Consider the following 15,682-nt stretch of genomic DNA (forward strand, 5'->3'; position numbering starts at 1 on the left):
GATGCTGCCTGACCTGCTGTGCTTTTCCAGCAACACATTTTTCAGCTCTGATCTCCAGTCCTCACTTTCTCCTGGGTATATGAATAGGAAGGGTTTGAAGGGATTATGGGCCAGATGCTGGCAGGTGGGACTAGATTGGGATATCTGGTTGGCATGGACGAATTGGACTGAAGGGTCCATTTCTAAGCTGTACATCTCTATGACACTGACTCAAAAAGAATGATAGAGTTCAAAGCTCCCTGTGACTTTAAGAATGTACAATCAGATAATAAAAGTGGATTTTGGCAAGAAAAAAAAAATCAGGGAACTATTAGAGGGACATTTAATCCTCCCAGTTCACCAGTGTCTTAAAAGGAGTGGGGGGGGGGGGGGGGGGGGGGGGTGGAGAAACCTAACAACCTCCAATCCCTCACCAACAAATGATTAACTGCCTTCTGACATGGTCTAGTCAACTAGCTATATAGAAGGCTCAACACCATCTTCTCAAAAAGAGGGAAAGATAAAACATCAACCTTCTAAATGGAGTTTAGATGAATAATCTAAAATTAAAAAAACAGGGATTTGGCACAATCATTACCCAGTGAGCCATTGTCTTCCAGGGATGTAAAGCATTGTTCACAAACTGGAGGATTACAGATATAAACAATCGTTACTGAACTCTCAAACTGCTTATACAGAAGAGTTTTCATTATAGCCAGTTATATTAGACACCAGTGTAACAATCTCCCGAGCACACTGCAAATCCCAAGAGTTTGAATAGACTGCTGCACTCCAAGAGACATGTTCACCAGCCTGAAAAACCAACTTGGCCATTTAAAGACAAAATTAAACTATTGAAAAATGGTGCAATGTGAAAACATTCACAATTATTGAAACAGAATTCAAAGTCACAAATCCCAGTCACCAACAGCCTGACCCCGGGGATCTCTGCCTTCCAGCTACATAGCAGCAATAACCATTTGGAAGTTAATGTTTACTTAAATGTGCTTCACTTTGCCATTATCTTAGCACAAAAGACCTGCATTTTATTAGAAGAATTAAAATTCCTACAGTGTGGAAACAGGTCCTTTGGCCCAACAAGTCCACGCCAACCCTCCAAAAAAGGTCCAACACTCCAAGACCCATTCCCCTACCCTGTATATACCCCAGACTGCATGTCCATGAACACTATGTACAATTTTTAGCATGGCCAATTCACCTAACCTGCACATCTTTGGATTATGGGAGGAAATCAGAGCACCCAGAGAACACACACAAGGACACAGAACATGCAAACTCCACACAGACAGACAGACACCCAAGGCTGGAATTGAAACCTGGGTTCCTGATACTGTGAAGCAGCAGTGCTAACCACTGAGTCACTATGTTGCCAAAAACAGGCTGAGGCTGTGGAAAGTAGATAGTAGAAAGCTACATAGCAAAGTACTGGAGTCACTGAAGTAGGTTTGAAATATAATCACTGTAGTAATGTAGGAAATACAGTAATTGACTTGCACAAAGCAAGTGCCCATAAACAAGGGAATACTGACCAGATTATCCACTCTTGGTCGTGTTGGTGAAGGATAAACATTCACCAGGAAGCCAAGGAGAACATCATTGCTGTTTTTCAAAATGCTGTAGTCAACCATTCTCACGTGCTAAGGAGACAGACTGTGCCCAAGATGAGCATCTCGTCTGAAGTTTGACACTTCTGACAGTAAAACACCCACTTAGTACTGCAAAGGGTGTGGCAGCCTGAATTGTGCTCTCAATTGGGACAGGAATACATAGGCTTCTGGCTCAGGAGAAAGTGCTACCAACTGGATCATGATAAAAATAGCCACTGAAAATAAAAATCATTATTCAAGACAGTTTGTTCCTCTTGTTGAGATTACATCGGGATCAAACAAGATCCAATACTGGCTCAACCAGAAAGTTTATTCAAATTTGAAAACGCCCTTTTTGATTCAAAAAGCCAAAAGAGTGTATGTTGAAATGTAACATACCAACATATCGTTGTTGTGGTTCCGTTCGCCTAGTTTTTGTTGCAAACTTTTCGTCCCCTTTCTAGGTGACATCCTCAGTGCTTGGGAGCCTCCTGTGAAGCGCTTGTGTTGATTCCTCCGGCATTTATAGTGGTTTGAATCTGCCGCTTCCGGTTGTCAGTTGCTGTCCGCTGCAGTGGCCGGTTTATAGGGTCTAGGTCGATGTGTCTGTTGATAGAAGCATGGCACTCATCCACAAATTCTAGGAATTCCCTGGCTGTTCTCTATTTGGCCTGCCCTATAATAGTGGTGTTGTCCCAATCGAATTCGTGTTGTTTGTCATCTGCGTGTATGGCTACTAGGGATAGCTGGTCGTGTCGTTTCGTGGCTAGTTGATGTTCGTGGATGTGGGTTGTTAGCTGTCTTCTTATTTGTCCTATGTAGTGTTTTGTGCAGTCCTTGCATGGGATTTTGTACACTATGAGCAAAACCAACAGTGTACAAAATCCCATGCAAGGACTGCACAAAACACTACATAGGACAAACCAGAAGACAGCTAACAACCCGCATCCACGAACATCAACTAGCCACGAAACGACACGACCAGCTATCCCTAGTAGCCATACACGCAGATGACAAACAACACGAATTCGATTGGGACAACACCACTATTATAGGGCAGGCCAAACAGAACAGCCAGGGAATTCATGGAATTTGTGGATGAGTGCCATGCTTCTATCAACAGACGCATCGACCTAGACCCTATATACCGGCCACTGCAGCGGACAGCAACTGACAACCGGAAGCGGCAGATCCAAACCACTATAAATGCCGGAGGAATCAGCACAGAAGCGCTTTACAGGAGGCTCCCAAGCACTGAAGATGTCACCTAGAAAGGGGACGAAATGTTTGCAACAAAAACTCCCAGCTCGGCAAACAGAACCACAACAACGAGTACCCGAGCTACAAATCTTCTCACAAACTTTGAATACCAACATATCTCAATTAAGTGTAAACAGCAAACATCCATGTTGAGAGCATGATCACTTAAACCCATTTTTTATATAATTTGGCTGTTTGGTTGCATTTAATGGTTTTCAGTTTAGCATTGGGATAGTCACAAGGACACTTACAAGAAATGCTGCCTCCTACTGGCAGCCACCCAAAGCACCAGTTGTACAATTTCTGAAACCCTTGAATTGAGATTAGAATTTTCCACGGGTTACAGAGTCTGGCAAAAGAAAAAAAAACAGACTACTAGGAAGATTAAATTTGTCCAAATCAAGTGGAAACCACATGGTGATGTTAATGTATGGGTTACAATTATAGGCTTGTGCTATTTAATCTCAGTATGTTACACATTAAGATTTCAGATGAAGTGATTGATACACGTACAACTAAAATGCAAACAGCAAAATGTCATCCTTTTGCAAATCCAACCATGGAGAGATTATAAACTGGAATCAAACACTCAAACCACTTCACTTAATCCATCCCAAAACAATTGGGTTTTCATTCTCGAACACCAGACGATGACGTCGTAGAGGTTTATAAAATCATGAGGGGCATGGACAGGGTAAATAAACAAAGCCATTTCCCTGGGGTGGGAGAGTCCAGACCTAGAGGGCATAGGTTTAAGGTGAGAGAGGAAAGATTTAAAAAAGGGACCCAAGGGGAAATTCTTTCATGCAGAGGGTGGTACGTGTATGAAATGAACTGCCAGAGGTGGTGGGGGAGGCTGTACATTTACAACATACCCAACCAGATGCCTTTTTAAATAGGAATAGGAAGGGTTGAGGGGGATATGGGCTAAGTCTTGGCAAATGGGACAGTATGGAAGAATTGGACTAAAAGGTCTGTTGCAGTTTTGTACATCTAAGACTATGACTAGATGTATATCTTCATGGAGGTGCTTTTAAAATTGTTGGAAAAGGTGAAGAATTCTTCCCCCACTCACTTCCTTCCACACCCCCCGCCCCCCCCCCCCCCAAAAGGAGTCAGTCAAATCATAATTACTGCTAATCAAACTCTTACACAAACCTGATTTCACATACCATCAGCTCTAGCAAATGGAAATAACATTTCTCACAAATAATTGCACTTAACCCCCACAAATAGGAAAGCAGAATCATAGCAAAAAAAATGCTAAACTAGATAATTGCATCAAGATTAGTTGAACTGCCTGCATAATACAGTTAGGGAGCAAAACTACAAATTGTATCAGTTACATTTAGAAAAAGCAATAATGGTTTTGATAAATAACTTTCAAAAATAAACCATGTTACACAGCTTGTTTTGAAGCAAACAATACCAGGTTATATTAAAAGCTAAGTTGGATAGTCACACACTCTGGAGCAGAATCTGCACCCAACTGGATAAGGACAGAATGAGGCCACTTCACAGTCCAGCTGAAACCTCAACTCACACAGACTAAAATTGGCTTATATCAAATGATTAAAAGATTTTGGCTCAAACTGGCTTTGGGACATTAAACCTTCCAACAATTCACACAGTCGATACCTTTTCTGTGGAAGGTGCTTTTAATACCATCAGCATCACATCATTAGCTCTTCTCAGAACTTGCTCCAGACCTAGAATGTCTCAACAGGTCACATCACTTGAGATGCAGTCCAACTAGAATTCTGACTTCCTGGTGTTAACACTGAAATGACGCTCAGGATATATTTCTGATTGTGGGGTGTGCATAAGGTTGTAGAGGCAGCGATGTTGTGTTTACTCGCCAGAATATTTGAGACAATGCAAAAGGGATTGCAGAATGTGTGAAAGGAAGTCTTGCTGTAATTGTACAGATGAGACTGTTCCTAGTTTACAATGTACAGTTTTGATTATCTTGCCCAAAGGAGAATATACTTGCCTACCAACAGAAGGCACAAGCATTAATGAGATGGGCTGTTCAATGAGGATTAGTTGATCAACATGTGCTTGTATCCTCTGGCTTTTGGCAGAATTCAATGCAATTTTATTCAATCAAGTTTAAGTTTAGAGATCATTTAACTGTTCTGACTCCATTCCATTGAATTTTGTATTGGTCAGGTATGCACAGCACTATCATCAGCTACATTCCTAGTGGATACAGCATCCATTTCTCCTTCCCATGTGAAATATTTCATTCCAGCCATTGTTCTGAATTGATACCCTTGAAGTTTCAGAACTAGGTGATGGCAGTTCTACGACCTTAAGCCTACTTGAGCTGAAAGCACCCACCTCAATTCCAAGTTCATCATCATCATCTCCAGAGATTTCAAGCCCATTTTACTCAACTAATCCTCATTTGAATGGCTCATTAATCCAGAATACTTTCTGACTGGCATTTTGTGGTCCCTTTGCCCAAGAGAGAGAATGCAACAACCAGACATTGTAAACCAGGAATAGTGGCAAAATTCTACACAGCTACCCCAAGATTTCTATTCACACATACTTGAACTCTCACATTCTCTCAGAGTGGACTCTGATACCCTACTGAGCAAATATAAACATACTGCTGCCTGTTCTGCTGTCTGCAGACAGTATTTTACCCAACGTCTGATAACCTAAAACTTGTCTTACATTGAACTCAAATCACACTAGTCTCGTAGAATGTTATTCCCACTTCGCAGACAAGTGACCACCACCCTGGCTTTCACATAGAACTCAGCAGGAAGGCCCTGCAAAGACTGGTGGAGTCATACCTAACTGGATGAGAAGTTGAGCAGGTCTTTTGCAGATACACTGAGCAGTTCAATGAAATACTTGGGCTTCTAACTAGGTTTCACAATCTACTGAACGCACCTGGCATAAAGAATATACAAGTCTACTAATAAAAGGTGACCATCCGAATATAGTAAAAAAAAAAATGAGGTCTGCAGATGCTGGAGATCACAGCTGAAAATGTGTTGCTGGTCAAAGCACAGCAGGCCAGGCAGCATCTCAGGAATAGGGAATTCGACGTTGAGCATAAGCCCTTCATCCTGATGAAGGGCTTATGCTCGAAACGTCGAATTCCCTATTCCGGAGATGCTGCCTGGCCTGCTGTGCTTTGACCAGCAACACATTTTCATCCGAATATAGTTACAACTGTATCTTTGCATTGTGCAATGTGACTCTGTTGGATACCTCAATGTTCACTTGATCAAGCTTCCACTTTCCCCAGAAATCTTAAAGATCAGCCAAAATTCCACCCAGGGTCCCCCAACTCTTGGCAAGTCCCATTCACCCTTCTGTGCCTGATCAGCACACGAGCAATGATTCAAAAGACTTAACCTCATTTCAAAAATAACTTCCATGATTTGTCCCTCTGCATCTCCAAATTCTTCCACTACAAGGCAAGAGAATTAATTCCCTTTATATTTTGGTGCTTAAAATTTCCTTTTTTTTGACAATCTTTGTTGTCTGTTAAGATATCTCCTTGTGAGTCAGTGTCAAGTTTTTTTTGACCATTTCTATAAAATGCATTGGGACTTATTTCTGGGGAAAGTCGAGTATGGCTGTGACAATCAAACTCTCAGACTAAAACAGCCACCTTCACACTGACATACAGATGAAGCCATTCCGCGTCAGTTTGAGTTTTCAAACTTAAAAGCATTTTATTTTCAAAATAATTAATTATTGCTCATTTCCCATTGTCGAAATGTACATCACAAGGAGCTGCCTTAAACAATGGGGCAGTATAATGCCGTGTGACATAAGGTCACTTGAGGGCAATTGTTCAGGGTTAGAACACATGTGGGTCTGGAATCTCAGATCGGAGCAGGTAGAATGGTTGATTTCCCAAGGAACCAGTTGGAGTCTGATACCAATCTGAAAGTGGGATGATTTAAAAAACACCAATGAAGAACGGGTGGCACAGTGGTTAGCGCTGCTGCCTCATAGCGACAGAGACTCGGGTTCAATTCCCGCTTCAGGCGACTGTGTGTGAAATTTGCACATTTTCTCCCACAGTCCAAAAATGTGCAGGTTAGGTGAATTGGCTATGCTAAATTACCGTGTTAGGCGAAGGGGTAAATGCAGGGGAATGCGTTGGGTTGCCCTTCGGCGGGTCGGTGTGGACTTGTTGGGCCGAAGGGCCTGTTTCCACACTGTAAGTAATCTAATTTTTTTTCAGACTGCCCACACTTAAGATTGTTAGTGCAGTAATAGAATAGTATCCAACCGAATACAGAATTTTCTAGCACGTTACAAACTGAATGCGCGGGGTTTAATCGATCACATTTGGGGACATTGGATCATTCCACATCTGGACGAATGAACACAATCGAGAAGTGGGCCATTGGGTCCATCAACCCCGCTCTGCCATTCAATAAGATCAAGGCTGTGGTTTTCAAATTTGCCAATTCCATCCATCCCTGATCACCTTTATTTCATGTGAGGCCGGAGAATCAAAACGAGTTTACCTCAACTTCCTGAGGCAAATGTTTTCAAAAGTTGGGGAGGGGGGAGTGCAAAACAATCCCTCCAAATCTCCATTAGGATTTAGGGCAATACCACCTAGGAGCAAACACCCACCCCCCAGGAGCAAACACTTTCTACATCCACCTTCTCAAGACCTTATTTCACTCAAATCACGCCTTGCTCTTCTGAAACTCGTGTGCAAACACAAGCCTGGCCAATCTTTCCCCATAAAACCCTGCAGCTCAGTGCACATGGCAACCTGGGAAGCCTACACTGAACCACATTTACATCCGTCCTTAAATAAGGAGACAGAAAGATGTGGGGGAAGAACTGGAGTTGTCCCACCCTTCCTTTCATGTTCGTCAGGAAGGCTGGGATCACAAGTTTCCCCAGATTCCCCCGGACCTGCATTCGGCACTGACAGACGGGAGGAAATCCGCGCCCCCCACCCCACACACAGCTTCTCCCACACAACAAAACAGCACGATGGGAAATTCACTCTCTGCTCATTCTCACCGAGTGTGTTAATATTCCGATTGAGTGTAATTCTCTAGAGCAGCACTCCCAGAGCCAGAATCGAAATGGAATTGGAGGTTAACCCCTCTCTCGCCGCACTGAGTGGTTTTCAACCGAATTCCCCCTTTCTGAACCCACCGCAATGGACTGACACAATCGACCCCCTCCCAGTGAGAGGGGGGAAACTTCCAATGTTGGATTCCTCACTCCCGGGTAAGTGTCCAACTAGAATCTTCGAGTTTAATTGTTAACCGTATTGCAAAGGCTTCTTCGCTTTACTATCGAGGTAAGACCCCTTAAGCAGAAGGCTTATATTTTGATTGAAATCATTACTGACCAACAAACTGAGTGCGCAGCCTTTAACCGGTATCACCTGTTACTGAGAGACCAGCCGATCACTAAACAACAGCTCAGTTAGTGTTATCTGCCCTTCTCCTGATGGCTGGAGAAATTATTTCCCCCCTATTCCCCAGTATCTTTAAACCGAGCCCCCACAAAGAAACTAAAAGGTTGGGTGGTCTACAATGTAAATTGCCCCAGCCATTTCTCAGCTGAACACGGGCACTCAACCCACCTTCCTAATTTACACATCAGGGGGTGTGTGTGTGTGTGTCTGGGATATGTTCGGAAGGTGGAGGGAGAGAATTAGCTCCAACACAAAACATTAGGCGGTAGATTTAAATAGAATTAATCTAAAAAAAATCATAGGCAGAAGTACCGGAGCGCACCGGGACAGAGAGGGACAGACAGACCCCCCACACCCAGGGACAGACGGGTCCCCATACACAGACACGGGGGCAACAGTCCTGGGCGGTGAAGTGGAGAAAGAGGAAAAACAACCCCCACGGTTTCACTAAGTTGGGGGTTAGGTCCGGCCCGCTGCTGGTCCAGGAGCACTCCGTTTCACCCCAGGATTGGAATTGGTTAGAGTTTAAAATTCTTCAAAATACAACAAACCCTACTCGGGACGTAACTAACAATCTGCTCTGGGTTAAATTTTCAATTCCCTAACTTTTTAAAACAAACAAAAAAGTTGATTTAAAGTATCCCGAGTGGTGTGTTGTTGAAGTCTCTCCCCATCACTGACCTCTCCTGGTCCGCTTCCCTCGGTTACTCAGGCTGTGCCCATCATCCACACAGTTTAGAAGAACGAGCGCAAGTGAAACGAGTCGAAAATGCATCTGTGCTTCTGGGATGTGAAGGGAGGGGGAAGCAGACGGTTCTCTCGGGGGATGTCTCCGGGCTGGGGGAGAGACCCAGGCGGCTTGACTCGGATGTGAGGGGGGGGGGGGGGGGGTCCAAATAACCACACAGATGATGATAATGAAACAGCAGCACCGCTTCTAGCCACTGGCCAGACCAAGGCTTCAGACAGAGAAGGCGAACAGCAGCAGATTCAGCCCGACCTGCCCTCACACTGGGGACCAGAGAATCGGCAATCTCACAACGTGGAGTCTCCACATCTTCAGGACAGCCAGGCGGAACCCAATCCCAAAGCTCTAGAGAAGGAGACACAAGTCACAAGATAACGAGCTATCAATAATCACATTAAACTCTCATTTGCATCATCAATAAACAAGTCCGCTTTTAAACAGGAACCACCACTAAATCTGGCTCTAGATTTAAAAAAAAAGACAAACCGAGATTACTGCCCCGAAAGCAGGATTGTTTTCTTTTAAAAAGAAAGAGAAAATCTATTGCAACGCACTCAATAAATCACTTCCAACTTAATTACCTCGAGAAGTGATCACAGCAACACTTGGTCTAGTTTCTTTCTCAAATCAACCAGTCCATGAAGAGCGTGTGATACAGACAGCCCTGCAGGACATGATCCCATGGAAACTGAAGTTGCCTCTTGCTGTTTCTGTCTATGAAAGCGTAGTCCAGAGGTTTCGCTGTCTCTCCAGTGACTGCACTGTGAGCTCGGACTGCACACAGTCAACTACCTTCTCTCTCCCAGATGATGCTGCAGTCCCCTCCCTCTTGTAATCGTTCCACGGATGACGCTCCGAGCTGTGGTACAAGGACCCCGGTGGGTGGGGAGAAGGAGGAGAGACCCAGCCAAACATTCCGGATTTTTTTTTCCCCCTGCAAGGTGCAAAAGGGATTGAGAGCTAACAGGGGGTGCTGTGCTCACGTCTTACACCAAACTCGCAGCAGATCTTCCCTCTGCCTTCTGCAGGGTCCTACCGCCGGGAGTGGTTTTTGTCCTCACACAGCCAGCGAAAACCCTATCATTTCTCTCATCCCCGCCCCCTCAAACTTGTGCTTCTCTGGGCACGGAATCGATACACTGTCGGCATGTTGTTTCATGTGTCCAAGTGTGACAGTTAGAAAAGGACAAGATCACAACTGTTAAAATAGATATTCTAAAGAATGAATAAAAATAGGTTTAAATTTAATTTCTATTTAATAGCTTGAAGCTGATTAAGGAACAAATCTGGGACTGTGTACACAGATTTCAATTATTTATGCACATCTGAATTGTCTGAAACTCTGTACATGGAGCAAGAATTGAATAATCTACTAGTGTGTGCATGCAGGTCCGAATTTGAATAAACCGGAACTGGTGTGTATGGATCACAGTTTGTATTACCCACGATCCTGTGTACAGGATTAGGATCTGATCAATCTGAGACTGTGTGTACACATTTCTGGATTTGGAACTGTGTAGATACAGAGCAAAATCTGGATCTGTGTGTATGCAGATCGGGATTTGAATAACCTGTAACTATGTGCATGTGGATTGGGTTTTGAATAATCTGAAACTGGCATTTCTTTTTCAATTCGACCTTTTCTCAATCAACCTGATTCAGAGAAATTATTCCACGCCTCAAGATCAGGGTTTGCTTACTCTACACAAGAGGGCCCTTTGGAACTGTGTTATAAAGCAAGTAACTTAATAAGTTATGCTAATTAATTAATTGATTGATTGACTGGGTAGGTATAACGGGAAACAGTTTTATGTACCATCAGACTGAATAATTAATAAACTCTCTCCAGAAGGAAAATGTTTGACATCTGTTTAACCACTGCTTTGCATCCCAATGAACGCGGGTGGTAGAGTTTGCTTGCTTTATGATGAAAGCTCAAGACAAAATGGTTGGCCCTGCAGGAGAGGGAAGGACATTCATTAAGTCTGAGATTTCAGAGGAAATTTAATGAGCCTTTCAGCATTCTATCAAACCATCAGATATAAATTTTAAATCAGGTGTCATGACAGATTACAACAGAGTAGAATGGTTTGGGTAAGTTTATAGATGGGTGTGCTGTTGCATCACTGGTCATGGTGCATCCCTTACATACTTACAGAAGCTGACCACGTCATAGAAAGTGATGAGGTACTGTACACTTAGCACACATGTATAGAGTTAGACAGTCATTCAGCATGGCAACAGACCCTTGGGTCCAACTCATCTGTGCCAACCAGACATCCCAATCTGACTTAGTCCCGTTTGCCAGTATTTGGCTCATATCCCTCCAAACCCTTCCTATTCATATGCCCATCCAAATGCCTTTCAAATGCTGTAATTGTACTAGCCTCCACCACTTCCTCTGGCAGCTCATTCCATACATGCACCATCCTATGTGTGAAAAACTTACCCCTCCGGACCTTTTTAAAATCTTTCACCTCTCACCTTAAACCAATGTCCTCTAGATTTGGATTCCCCTACCATTGGAAAAAAATCTTGACCATGTCTTGTATTCATGACCCTCATGATTTTATGAATCTCTAAAAAGGTCATCCCTCAGTCTCTGACATTCCAGGGAAAGAAAGGCCCAGCTTATTCAGCCTCTCCTGATAACTCAAACTCTTCAATCCTGGGCTAGCATCTTTGTAAATCTTTTCTACACTTTCTTAAGTTTAATAACATCCTTACTATAGAAGGGTGACATCTTCATCTGCCCATTGCATCCTCAGCTACCTTCCCTCCAGCCCCACCCCCACCCATTTATCTCTCCGCCTCCCACCCCACGCCCCTCCCCCCAACCATAAGCCTCATTCCTGATGAAGAAGGGCTTACGCTCGAAATGTTAATTCCCCTGCTCCTCGGATGCTGCCTGACCAGCTGTGTTTTTCCAGCACCACACATTTTGAATTTAATCTCCAGCATCAGCAGTCCTCACTTTCTCCTCATTAGCAGAGCAACTCAACTTCTAACATCACAAAATAAGCCAGCTCCTACATGCTTTGGATTCTGATATGAACAATGGCACTGATGATATCGCTCCCATTCTCCTCAGGGTCTGTGCTTTCTGACTTATTCCAGTTCCTTACTATCTCTTAAATCTGCGTAATAAGAATTATTTTTACCTTGAAAGTGTGGTCATGTTCTTCTTCGCCTTCAGATTACTACCCTTTTCCTCAACGATTTGTGTTGAATACAGAAACTTTCAATTTACCCAGTGGCTTGAAAGTACTGCCTTAATCCATGATCATAAATTTTTCCGTATGACTGTTGAACAGATTATAGAGTCATAGAGATGTACAGCATGGAAACAGACCCTGTCCATGTTGCCCATATAAATCCTTGCCTAAAAATCCTGATGAACCATCAATTCCTGACTTATCCAACTCCAAAGTGTATAATGCAATTCAATGTCATGCATTTTGGAATAAGATCACATTTCCCTAGTTGTGCGAGACAAGGAATTATGAAGGAGGGAAAGGATTTGAGTGTCTTCAGGTACACAGATCACAAAAATACTAGAATCATGGTGTTAAAATAAGCCAAAAATGTTAATGGAACATTGGTCTTTATCTCAAATTGCCTGGAATCAAAAGGAAGATAGTTACATATTAGTTGTATTTAACTTCAATTAAGCCCCATTTCAAGTAACTACATTCAATTTTAGGCACTGTACCTCTGGAAGTATAGCCTTGGAGTGAATACCAATGGATTCACCAGAATTATTCAGGACTAGAACATTAATTTGAGAGTTGAGTGTGGTGCTGGAAAAGCACAGCAGTTCAGGCAGCATCCGAGGAGCAGGAAAATCAGCATTTTCAGGCAAAAATCCTTCATCAGGAATGAGGCGGGGAGCCTTGGAGGTGGATAGATAAATAGGAGGGGGTGGGGCTGGGGTAAGGTAGGGGAAGAGGAAATGAGGAAATCCACATTGATGCCCTGGGATTGGAGGGTCCCGAGGTGGAAGCTGAGGTGTTCTTCTTCCAGACATCAGGTGGTAAGGGAGTGGTGATGGATGAGGCCCAGGACTTGCATGACCTCGGTGGAGTGGGAGGGGGAATTAAAGTGTTCGGCCACGGGGCAGTGGGGTTGATGGGTGCAGGTGTCCCGGAGATGTTCTCTGAAGTGCTCTGTGAGTAAGCGTCCTGTCTCCCCAATGTAGGGGAGGCTTGATTTTATAAATTTCCTTGTGATTACATGAGATGGGTGTTTATTTGATTCACGGATAAAATACTAGAGACAAAGATATTACTTCCTCTGATGGGAAGAATTGAGAACAATCTTAATATTAGAGACATACAAGAAAGTCCTTCTTCACACAATGGGTAGTGGAAATCTGAAATTCTCTCCCTTGAGAGGCTATGCGAAATGATTATTGGTACTAAAGAATACGGAACAAATACAATTAACAAATGAAGTCAAAATACACATTAACTTTGATCTATCTAAATGGAAGAAAAGGTTTGAATAGCCTTATCCAGATCTAATGTTCCTAGAAATCTGAGCCAAATTATTTGGCATCATTAGTTTTCTATCTCAGCTCAGTGCATCTGTATTCCATCAGCATCTCAGAACTTATTGCACTAGCTTCTCCTCCACTGATCGTGATTTACCTCCTTAATCCAGCAAAAGATAAGCCATGAATGTCGTTATGTTAAGTTATAAAGTTCCAGGTCTAAATCTACAAAAAGTGAACATTGACATGTATAATGAATGAAATAATTTATAACTTGTCTTTGTATGTGCACCTACTAGCTGACAACCTTGCTGCAAGTATTAGCTCAGCTATGCAGAGAATGTTGGATGGTTACTTTTGAACAAATGAAGCTGACTAGGTGGTCTATTAAACTCAAATACTCATTTTATACTAAAATGTCAACACACTATAGAGGATGGTCAATTGATGTTTCAAGAAAAAGCTATTCTGTATTAGTTCAAAATGCTCTGCCAAATACAGATCGTTAATCTGAAGAACTCAATCTTGTTTGTTTTTTGACAATCACATTGCCTGAACCCTCTCTTTTATATGTGAATATTTGAAACCAGTTTTATCGCACCTTGCTAAAACCGATCCATCCATTATGCTATGGAAAATCCAGAGTTACCCACACACGATAGCACTGATCCATTTTCAGAATATACAAAATATGAGCAGTAGACTATTCAGCCTCTTGAGTCCACTCCATCATTCAATGAGATCATGGTTGGTCATCGATTTAATACCATTTCCTTGCACAGTCCATGCTTCCCGTGATGTTTTTACGATGTAGAAATCTATCGATCTTGGTTTTGATCATACTCAGCAGCTGAGCTTCCACCACCTTCTCCAGCAGAGAACTTCAAAGATTAACTGCCCTCTGAGTAAAGAAATCCTTCCTCACTTCAGTCCGAAACGGTCTGCCCTTGAGACTATGACTCCTCGTTCTAAAGCCCCCAACCAAGGGAAACATCTTTCCTGAAACTACCCAGGTGATCCCTGTGAGAATTTTGTGTGGTTGGATCAGATGACCTCTCATTCTTCTAACCTCCAGTAAATGAAGGCCCAATTATTTCATGTTTTCTTACAGAACAATCACTCCATTCCAGGATTACTTTGGCTAATCTTCATTATACTCTATCTATGGCAAGTAAATTTTTCCTTGGTTAAGGAGATCAAAGTTACAGATAGGGCCCCTCTAAGGTTCTATGTAATTGAATTAGACATATTTACTCTTGTACTCAAACACTTTTGAAATAAAGACCAACATATTATTTGCCTCCTTAATTGCTTGCTGTCCTTGCATATTAACTTCAAATAACTTGTGAGCTTGGACGTCCAAGTCGCTTTGAAATTAAAAATATTTCCCAGCTTCTCATCATTCAAAAATTACATTATTTTTCCACCAAAATAGAATTCACGTCTCTGCAGATTGTATTGCGTTTTGCCAAATCTTCGAATCCCCTTAAAATATTTTTGCATCATCCTCACAACTTGCAATCCCACTAGTTTTTTGTCATCTGCAAACTTGGAAATCTTACATTTAAACCCCATGTTAAAACTCATTGATGCAGATTGTGAATAGCTCGGGTACAAACAATGATCTTTACCCCATTACCCACAGCTATTATTTCTACTGTCTGTTTGCTGCAAATGAATCAGTTCTCGATTCAAGCCATTGTATTCTTTCAAATCCCTGTGGTCTAATGTTTACCAATTTCTTGTTTGGAGCCTTATCAAAAGCCTTTTGAAAATCTAAATGTACCCTCCCACCAGTTACCCTTTACCTACTGTGTCAATTACATTCTCAAAAAAATTCTTGCAGGTTTATCAAACATGATTTCCCCTCTATGAATTTATGTTGACTTTGCTTAATCCTACCATTATTTTCTGAATGTCCTGTTATCACATCCTTCATTGTAGATTTTAGCACTTTCTCTACAACTAATGTTAGGCTAACAGGTCATTAGTCTCATGTTTTCTCTCCCTCCTTTCTTAAATAGCAGTTATACATGCTACCTTCTAATTTGGTAGGAACACACTGGAGTTGACACAATTTTAACAGATGATCGCTAACGTATCTACTATTTCTACAGCCCTGTCTTTCAACACTATGGGAGGTGAATCATCAGGCCAAAGGGATTTAT

The 15,682-nt window shown here is 42.4% G+C and overlaps 1 protein-coding gene across 2 annotated transcripts in view; it reads right to left on the reverse strand.

The window, feature by feature from the left end:
• rspo2 (R-spondin 2) overlaps window positions 1-9,943 on the reverse strand; it is a 121,361-nt gene extending 111,418 nt beyond the window's left edge. Inside the window, exons 1-2 of one of the 2 annotated variants that reach the window (XM_060824228.1) lie at window positions 9,604-9,943; window positions 8,956-9,367 (exon numbers count right to left, since the gene is read on the reverse strand). In XM_060824228.1, the coding sequence (XP_060680211.1) occupies window positions 8,956-9,049 (94 nt within the window). In that variant the 5' untranslated portion in view covers window positions 9,050-9,367; window positions 9,604-9,943. The remainder of the gene's footprint in view (window positions 1-8,955; window positions 9,368-9,603) is intronic. The other variant, XM_060824227.1, reaches the window with a different exon arrangement.
• Between the last annotated feature and the right edge of the window lie 5,739 nt (window positions 9,944-15,682).

Source organism: Hemiscyllium ocellatum, chromosome 4, assembly GCF_020745735.1.
Source record: "Hemiscyllium ocellatum isolate sHemOce1 chromosome 4, sHemOce1.pat.X.cur, whole genome shotgun sequence".
Lineage (NCBI taxonomy): Eukaryota > Metazoa > Chordata > Chondrichthyes > Orectolobiformes > Hemiscylliidae > Hemiscyllium > Hemiscyllium ocellatum.